We start from the raw sequence: 9,689 nt of genomic DNA, 5'->3' as shown, positions 1-9,689 counted from the left end.
CTGCTCCCGGGAGATTGCGAAAGAGGGGGCGGGGGACAAGGGGGGGTAAAAGGCTCTCAGGATAAGGGCCTGTGTCACTCATCATTAGCGTGGCATTAGACAGGAGGGGAGACAAATCTCAACACAAGCTTGTGGGCACATTTTGATCACGTCGGAATGCTGATGATAACAACGACGGGAATCTGAGTACCTCATGGACTAAAAAGATCCTCCATGTTGTTTTTTGTTTGGCACTATTGTTTCCCGCAGCCTTTTTTGTCATCAGCGGCAACGCATCCATCAAAGAAGCATGACTGTCTTCCTCAGCTGCATATAGTATTGACAAGTGTCTGCTCTGACAGAATTCCAGCGCGCCATCCCCGACGGCTCCCTGCTGACCCCTCCTTCCCCCTTGAAGTCTGGTGCCCCCGCCCCCCTTCCCTCCACAACGTCCTCCTACCCCACCCGGGGATCAATGCGCGTAAAAGCGTATGGCGGATGAACCCCACACGACGGCAGCCTCGCGGGCAGGGGAGGGAGGGGGCGGGGCATGCGTGAGGAATAGAAGGGGAGCCCACCCTGGCAGGGCAGCACCCCACAATGCAGACCTGTCACTTCGCTACAACAATGGAGGTGACAATGACACTGGAGGGGGAATTTCCGCTACTTACCCCAACCTACCTTTCAAGCAGAGGCGGGCTTATAGAGCAGACTCAAATTCATACTTTCTTTCTATTTCAAGTATGAATGTTGGAGGCTTCAAAGGTCAAAATGCTGCTGGCACAATCGTTTGGAGCGCTCCCGTTTTGAAATTCAGGCTAAAAATCAGAATGTCTTAAATTTGTTTGCCAAAATGTTGTTTTGTATGTGCATTAAGTTGAGTTAGCTTGCGTATGAAATGGCCAAAGGTTTTTTTTTTTTGTTCAATGATGTTCCTGTTAAAGTGCTCGTCACGAATCGTTTGTCAAGAACAAAATTGTGTGCCTGGACCTGAAGCAAGAACGAACGTGGGGACAGTCGTCGTTTTTTTTAATCTTGTCACAAATCCACCCAGCAGATTGACCCTACTAAAGTCGTTGTCTTCGTTGAGGTGTTTCCACTAACTATTTGCGGCCCCCACTGTTTGATAGTGTACTTTAATGACCGCCCGCTAAGCACCGCCAGGCTCTCGAGCCCTCTTAACATTTTTCTAATACCCGCTCCCTCCCCCTCTCCACTCTGTCCTTGCATTCTGTCCCAATCAAGTCTTTTCTTCCAGTGGAGGAACGAATCGGATGCTTCTCTGGGCCAATGCGGAGATCTCTCATCATGGCCTCCTCCTCCTCCTCGCCTCTTTTATCCCCCACCACCCTGAACTTACTTTACCTCAAGCCTTTTACATGCACGCACCCACAGTCCTGCCCTCCCTACCCCTTTGCTGAGAATATCTCCATGCCCTGAACTGGCACTCCTTGCACGGAGGGGAGTACTCCTAGCTTGGCCTGAGCCACACTTTTATTTTTGGGGAAAGGTGATTGAAATATCTGTGTTTCTTGCAGAGAGAGTTGCAGAGATCATGACATAACTTGACCCTGGTCCCCCCACCCACATGCATCCAAATATAACATTTGAGCAAGCGCATAAAAACCACATGAGCATTTGTAAAGTGCTTCACAACCCCTGCCCAAATCACACTTGCCAATATTTCTAAGCACTTTATATTACGCCACATACATACGTATATTTCTATCTTTCTACTATGCTGCATTCAAACGCAGACAACCTTGTCAAAACAAAACAAGGCCGTGTAGCAATAAAAAACGGGGGGGGGGGGGGGGGGGGCATACAGCCTAACCTTGTGTGCTGCAGATAAGTGTTGCTTTTTGACCTTGTGTTTTGCAACAAGGTCAAAATAAACAAGGTCCTGTGAGAAAGCGTTTCTGTCGGTTTCTGCAGGAAGTGAAATGCGCTGTCGCTTTCACGGCGCAAGGATGACATCAACAAGAAGGGACGTGGGGTTGCGCGGATAATTCAATCGTGTCCGTTTAATCCGAGTCCTGTTACACATAATTAACTTGTTTATGGAGACGAAGATTTTGCCAAACTTTAGCTGCTCGTGCATGGGGGCTTTCTTAAGGAAGACGAGACTGTTGTTAACAACGCTGTCAACTTTGAATCAAATCGCAAAGTATATCAAATAAGAGTTCACCGCCATGAAAAATTAAGACAACTGTCAAACGCTGGACATGGACGGGTTCGTTATGTTTAAATTATGAATCACCGCTTTTGTACGTTCGTGGGTGTTTCCACTTGATGTTATCAATATTAGTCGCTGCGCACACACGACACGCGTAGAATCGACACGTCACGCACACCTGCTGAAGAAAAAGCTCGCGCTGTTATGTTTACGTGCAATTTAAAACGTGAATGCATTTAGCTATTTCTATTCTCGACAACTGGGCGGGTGATGAATTAAAAATGTCATATAGCCGGTGAGGTGAGCAACGCCCAAATCCACAAACACGATAACGTTAACCCCTTCCACTTCTTCACGCATTCAAAATGCGTTTAGGTGAATATAATGTACATTTTCAGAGGGTGTACATTCCACGCTCAAAGTCTTTAGCAGCAATTGAATTTCTCTGAGTGTCACTGTGTCTCTTTTTGCTGTTGCTAGGCAAGCAGGGCGTGTGTGCTCCGCGGCTGGAGGGCACCGCGGGGCGGGGTGGGGGGCAGAAAAAAACTGTAATTGGGCGCAAATTCAACGCTTTCAATGGGCGATTTCGCTGCCAAAGAGATCTTAAGCCTCCCCTGCGTTCATCTTCAGTGCAAAAGTGCAGAATTGGAGGGCGCGCGCGGGTGGATTTGGCCGCTTTCTGTGCATGACCATATATGGCAAGGCAGAGATAGCTCGTGCACGCGCGCAATAGGCTGCCCGCCGCGGTTCGGCTTTAGAGGCTCCGTTTTAACCCTTGTCATGCTGAATAAATTTTTTCGAGCATAAAAAAACTCGTCCAATACAGCGCAGTTGTTTTGGGGCGGGGAACACCGTTAAAAACACAGCTTTTGCATTTCGGCTGCGCATTTTCTAATCAAGTCCCCAGTAATTTTCTTATTTCGTGTGTTGAACTGTTACTGCGCACGTAAAACTGTCATGGTAATTTGCACATTTCTTTCTCACGTGAGGCGAAATTAAAGGGGAAATGAACTGCTCCGATTAATAATGGTGGCGTGCAAGGGGAAAAGTTGAAGATTCACAGACTTGGAACGTGTTAAATTAACGGCAGTTGAGCCCAGAGGACACAGCACTGCTCTCATATCTGTGTCTGTGTGTGTGCGAGAGAGAGTGTGTGTGTGTGTGTGTGTGTGTGTGTGTGTGTGTGTGTGTGTGTGTGTGTGTGTGTGTGTGTGTGTGTGTGTGTGTGTGTGTGTGTGTGTGTGTGTGTGTGTGTGTGTGTGTGTGTGTGTGTGTGTGTGTGACCTATATTTGCTCAGTGCAGTGAGCGGATCCAAATGTAAGCCTCCGCGATGCAATACTGGAATTTTTTTTTATTTAAGAAAAGGTATCACGCAAAGTAAAATCATAGACAAAAAAGTCAAGAAGCTGCAAGACGACAAGCACGTGCATTGGTGGAGGATTTGAAAGGGTGAGTTTAATACAAAAGCAGAATTACAACTGAAATCTGGCAACACTGACAGAATATGCCCCCCCCCACACACACACACACACAAACAGAGTCAATTTTGAACATGGGTACTCACAATTCACTCATTTTTTGATTCTGGTTAACTGTAGCTTATTTGAACTCAGTGACCAAGTAATATCTTAAACGGAATGAAAGTGAAGGAGAACTTTCATAATTCTACAATATGCATCCCATTCTTGCTGCGGTCCGGATTTGGCTGTTTCTGTAAAATCACTTGGAAAAAAATGTACATCTTATCTTTATTGGACTTCCAAAGCTCCCCACTAACATCTTGAAACTCACAATGGAGGAATTTGGCACCTTTATATCTCAACATTGTTTTAATGCAGATTTGGTTCGTATATCAGAATGACCTTTTCCCCATTTAACTGCGCAGAGATTAGCTTTGAGGGAGGAAAACCGAATTGCACCGGATATTCACCTCTACATTATGCATTTCACCCTAGAAATTCTCCCTACAAATAATCACGGAAGGATTTCATGGTAAATATCTTACAACACAACAGGACATTTCGTAAAGTGGCATTTAACATATTTTGTTTGTAAATCGTAATGGACTTTTATTACAAAGAATTCTGCTACGTTTTAAAGTCCCAAAAGCATTCTGCACCTGTCCCTCACCTGTTTCTATGCCACGTAGTTATTCAGTAAAGACACACAAGATCCTAAATTAAGGCTCGTCTTGGAGCCCTAAACGCATTGCCTTTGTTTAAAGCCGCTCCTGGTTCATAACTGAGTCGTGCTTGCCTTTTATTGAGTCATTTAAAAGAGCGATTGCCGTGCAATTATTCCAAATAACCAGCCTGCTTGTGAACGAACGGACCACTCCTCTTTTTGTGTTTAACATGTTCACACGCATTGCGCGTGCACGATTGCGCGCCAACATAAACACATTGTAGGAGGGCGGAACTCTCTTCGTTACATGAAATAAAGCAGGGGCGCCTATGTGCCGTGACACTTAAAGCGGTGATTTATGTGAATTCCCACACGTCCACAACGAAGGTGAAGAAGGGATGGAGCCCAACCAGGAGAGGTCTCCACCTCCCCTCCTGACGTCATGCGCCAAAACCGGAGCTCTTGCACGACTGGATCAGTTCACTACCGCTCGCCTGTGAGTCTCTCCCTGCACACTGCCAGGACTGTGCGTGGACTGTAAAAAAAGGAGGGACTACGCGAGCTGGAGGGGGATAACACTTCGGATTTGGATACACTCTGGAAAACTACCAAGCCAGGCAGCGAACGAACGCGACCACCCTGCCTTGTCTGGCTTTTTCCCCCCCTCTTCTTCCTTACACATCGCTTTCGCCCCTACCCCGTGTCTTGCGGTCGGATTGCGGCGAGAATGGAGCTCCCTACCGCCGGGGAGCACGTCTTTGCGGTGGAGGGCATCGAAAAGAAGCGCATTCGCAAGGTAAACTGTGTGGCGCGTTTTATTTTATTTTATATTTTTTGGGCGAAGGTAAAAAGGCGCACGTATTGTATTGGTGCCTTTAAAGCCTCGGGGAATATACATCTCTCTCGCTCTCTCTCCCAATGAACGCAGGGGAAGATTGAGTACCTGGTCAAGTGGCGGGGATGGTCTTCCAAGTAAGTCCTAATGCTGCATGTTCCGCTTAATTTGTGGATAATACAAATCGGCGAGGGCATACACGGGCGCAGTGTGTGTGTGTGTGTGTGTGTGTGTGTGTGTGTGTGTGTGTGTGTGTGTGTGTGTGTGTGTGTGTGTGTGTGTGTGTGTACGTGTGTACGTGTGTACGTGTGTAGGCGGGTAAGTGTTTCATCCGTGGATGCCTTCACTAATTTATGCGAGGGGAAAAAGGAGGGTAGACACGGCTATGTAATCCCGTTTTAATTATTTCTGCTCTGCCAACGAATTTGAGAGACAGTGCTGCTAAAATGGCCGACTTTATGCTGGCGCACGGAGACAGCACATACACGCGCACGCACACACACATACACACACACATACACACACACAGATGTGTTTTGCTTGATTTCACCCTCTTCCTAACAAATTGTTTGCCGTCAAACGTGCTGCTTGTTATGCACTAGCTGTGCTTATGTCCATATTTAACCTCTAAACTATTGTCGGTGTTTTGTTTTGTGTGTGTTTTGGCCCCCTTCCTGCAGATACAATACATGGGAGCCGGAGGAAAACATCCTTGACCCGCGCCTCCTCGTGGCATTTCAATACAGGTGAGACTCGCACTGGACTTTGGATGTGGGCCTGCTCCAACTCGACCCTGACCTTATATGGGCATGGGGGAGGGGCTACACTCCACTCTCCCTGATACCCCTCTTGACCCACTCACTGGTTGCTATCCTGGGAAAAGGGCTGGTGGGAGTTTCTTGAACAAGGACACACTCAACATAGTTAGGAAACATTGATTATATCACGCATTCTATTGTAAGATCTTTTCTGTGACTATAATGCAATATTATTATCATTTAATTATTATTATTATTTATTATTATTATTATTATTACTGAATGCTAACGCGGCCAAAGATCACATACGGGCGTGCAGGACCCGTAGACGCACTCACCGTAAACAACAAATTAGCATTTTCCAAAGAGGCTAATGGACACGCCGACTTGTACGGCTCATGTGCGTCTGACTGCGTTCTGATGGGCTGCCCGTGCGCAGTTTGCGTGGAATCCTCCCCGCCCGCTCCCGGAGGATGGATGGGGGAGGGGATCCCACAAGGGAGCCCATAATTGCCAAATCTTCTGTGAATAGGGGTCACCTCGTTGGATTTTGCGTTTGCGCACGACTGTTTATTACGGCAGCCTTGATGTCTTGAACATCTGTCGGCCCAAAGCGTGCTCGGTTGGCCGGCCTTCATCCGCCGCTGGTTATTTACGAGTCAGTGATTCGTCAAGGTTTATTCCTGGTAGTAACGTTTCATCCTGGCCTGGCCCTGACAACCGCATTATCCACATTATGTCTTCAAAATCCCCCCTCTTCTTCTTTTCTTCTAAACTATGAGCCCGTATTCATGCTCGGGGGTTATCCACGAGCATTTGTCCGGTTTGACATGTACCTCATGACCCTGATTACCGTTGTGAGGACGTGGAGTGGCAGAAGGGAGAATGTCTGAACGAGATGCAGCGAGTCTTAATTGAATTTCAGCAGGCATGATGACAACACATAGCGGGACGATTACCGATGCAAATAAGGACCACAATGCTTTCCGATGGCTCAAGCACATCACACGTTGGCTTTTCATAGCCGAACTGCACATTTGACCTTGAATACTAGATGAAGGAAAACGGAGGACAGTCTCCCCCGCCCTTTCGGCTTCATGTGACGTGACGCACCAAGCTATCATTTTGCTTTGTTTTCGCAGGGAGAGGCAGGAGCAGCTGATGGGATATCGCAAAAGGGGCCCCAAAGCAAAACATCTTCCACTGCAGGTAATTGTCATCACGCCTCTCCATGGGTGAGAGGTCAGACGGGAGAGGGGAAGGGGGTAAATCCTTGTCAGGTGTTCTCGAGCGGCTGTTATTATGCTGGCCGTTATTTTTAGTTTTTCTTCAGATGGCAACGGGAAGGGGAGAGAGGTTGTCGTTCTGCCTTGTCCTCACTTTGTTTTCCAAGGTTGCACCCGAGCTAGCTTGTTGTATCTGACTGTTTAGTATTTCCTCTCACCGGGTGGATATAGTCACTTTTGGACACGCTCAGTTTAGAGCTAGCTGTTCCGTGTTTTAGCCCGACACAAAATGGCTAAAATTAGCGCTGTGATGCGCTTGGGTTTGTCTCATTTTTGAGGTTTAATGGAGCTTGTTCGGAAGCAAATGTGGACGTGCAGGCCCATCGCTGCGCTCAGTCGGTCGTGATCGGGAATCAGAGCTGAAGCGTGACATGTCTGCTGGCACTTGTCTGACCTGAGGTCACAGCCAAAGGTTCTTGAGCGTTCCGCTCTGAGGGGTCAGCCTGTGCCGAAGGGAAAAATCTGTTATAGCGTGGCCTTTCTATTTGCCAGCGTGCCTTTTAATCCAAACTAAAGAACTGAGTCTATCTGTCAGGTATTGTGCATCGTCATATCATGGGTTGCTTGAGCAAGACTCATAACTCCCGAAAGCGTGCAAGGCTAAATTATTATGGTGGGGCAAAAACATTGTGGAGCACTTTATTTGTTCATATCAAACAGTTTAGACAAAAAGAATTGTCTGCATTCCTTTGCGCAATCAGCAAAGCTTTGTAGAAATAATGCCTCTTGCTCAGGCCCACTCGAGGTGGCCAAAGCATTCCGACACGGTCATAAAGACAGGAATTCTCATCCTTTTGACGAAAATATCTTGTCTATCCTTTTAGGTTCCCTCGTTTGCCCGGAGGTCCAGTATCCCCGCGGGGTTGGAAGACGCCTCTCCGGACGTAGATGACAGTCCCAAGGAGGATGCCGTCCCGCTCCAGCGTTGCCAACCCCAGCAGTATCAGCTGAACAGCAAGAAGCACCATCAGTACCAGCCCAGCAGCCAAGAGGTGCCGGTCGAGCAGCTGGCCAGCACCAAGAAGAAATACATCTACCAGCTCAACAGCAAGAAGCACCACCACTATGAGCCCAACCCCAGCATGTACCACGCTCAGGCCTCAAAGCTCAAGAAGGTTGTCAAAGTTCAGGAAGCCCCCAGCAAAGCCACCAACCCCGGCTGGAATCTGCCACTGGCGCTGCAGCAGAAATGGCTTCGCGACAAAGACACGGGCTGCTTGAGTAAAGTCAAAGAGTTGGCGGTGGAGCTGCAAAAAGCTGCTCCCAAAGACATGGAAAGTGAGCAAGCGCTCAAGCCTAATCCCAAGGACGCCACGCTCCCGAGCGCCGTCAGTGGCAAAATGAAGATCATCAAGAACAAAAACAAGAACGGACGTATAGTCATCGTCATGAGCAAATATATGGACGCTCACAAGGTTCACGGGGCAAAGGGCAAACATGGGGAACCGTCAAGTGCTGAGAAAAGCCAAAGCGGCCAAAACAACCCGGCGCACGGAAGCAAAACGGCCGAGAACGGTATTCCCAAAGAGATGTGTGACAGCAGTTCCCTCCCCGCCGCAGAGTGCTCCCCGAAGGACCGGCACTTCTTTAAGCCTTCGCCCAGTACGGCCGAGGAATACAACACTGAGGTCGCTCGGGGTCAGGCTGACCTGCCCGATGATCTGCCACTGCAGCTGACCGCCAGCTCGCCCCCGACCTCCTGGCCGGCCGATGCCAACGTCCCCACGTCCGCCACCATGATGGATCACATCCGGATTCCATCTTACCCCAGCAGCCGCAAGAGAAAACTCTCCGAGCCTGCGGCTGAGCGCGGGCTTCCCAAGGCTTCCAAAAGCCTCGGCCTTTGCGACAGCGCGCTGGGGCCGCCTCAGGACAAACCCATGGACCTTCACTGCGCCGGACGCGTCAGTGCGTACCCGTCTGATGCCATGGACTGCGCTGGCCAGGAGGAGCCCATGGATCTGAGTTGTCCAAAGACTAAGACGCAGACTCAGCCGGAAATTCGGCCTGAACTTGCACCTGAGCCTGAACTGCAAGCCCAAAGTGAACCCACTCCCGAAGCTGAATCCCCGCCTGCTCTCCAAGATACCAACACAGCAACCCAGGACACCACGCCGAACAAGACTAAAGCAGCGCTGGCTCAAAAGATCTCTCCTTTTATGGGAAATATCATCATCACTGATGTCACAGCAAACAGTCTGACAGTAACGTTCAAGGAGTACGTCTCTTTCTAAGGAAGCCACTGACTGGACGGACGGATGTGCATAGTGTAGAAACAAAAAAAAAAAAACATACAGAGATTTTGTATATATGCAAAGTTATAATTTATCATTCAAATTGAATATGTTTCCTACATGTTTTATACTCTAATTCTGAAACGTAGCCAAGCAAGTGCCCTCGAGGATTTCCGTGGATACACGAGATGTGTTCCGCTTCAAAAAAAGAAAAACACTCTACGACTATATTGCGTTGTTTCATACCTGTACCAAACTTGTGATCTCAGATGTGCAAAGGTTTATACGTCTTTTGT

The 9,689-nt window shown here is 48.3% G+C and overlaps 1 protein-coding gene across 2 annotated transcripts; it reads left to right on the top strand.

The window, feature by feature from the left end:
- Positions 1–3,473: 3,473 nt before the first annotated feature.
- cbx4 (chromobox homolog 4 (Pc class homolog, Drosophila)) lies at positions 3,474–9,488 on the top strand. 2 transcript variants are annotated; one of them, XM_085934629.1, is made up of 6 exons: positions 3,474–3,605; positions 4,668–5,076; positions 5,209–5,252; positions 5,796–5,861; positions 7,016–7,082; positions 7,984–9,488. In XM_085934629.1, exons 2-6 carry the CDS (start codon positions 5,008–5,010, stop codon positions 9,391–9,393), a joined length of 1,656 nt encoding a protein of 551 aa, XP_085790755.1. In that variant the 5' UTR covers positions 3,474–3,605; positions 4,668–5,007; the 3' UTR covers positions 9,394–9,488. The 2 variants fall into 2 exon arrangements, with proteins under 2 accessions (XP_085790755.1, XP_085790754.1); XM_085934628.1 differs by lacking the exon at positions 3,474–3,605 and having other exon boundaries at positions 4,163–5,076.
- The last annotated feature ends 201 nt before the right edge of the window (positions 9,489–9,689 follow it).

This window comes from Syngnathus leptorhynchus, chromosome 16 (assembly GCF_054491065.1).
Source record: "Syngnathus leptorhynchus isolate UIUO chromosome 16, UIUO_Slep, whole genome shotgun sequence".
Classification (NCBI taxonomy): domain Eukaryota; kingdom Metazoa; phylum Chordata; class Actinopteri; order Syngnathiformes; family Syngnathidae; genus Syngnathus; species Syngnathus leptorhynchus.
This window is presented reverse-complemented; position numbering and strand designations above follow the sequence as displayed.

Excerpts from the sequence above, each read along its gene's own strand:
- cbx4 (XM_085934629.1), top strand. The coding sequence starts at position 5,008 with ATGGAGCTCCCTACCGCCGGGGAGCACGTCTTTGCGGTGGAGGGCATC. Across the intron at positions 5,253-5,795 it reads TGGCGGGGATGGTCTTCCAA|ATACAATACATGGGAGCCGG; the intron begins GTAAGTCCTAAT and ends CCCTTCCTGCAG. Across the intron at positions 5,862-7,015 it reads CTCGTGGCATTTCAATACAG|GGAGAGGCAGGAGCAGCTGA; the intron begins GTGAGACTCGCA and ends TTGTTTTCGCAG.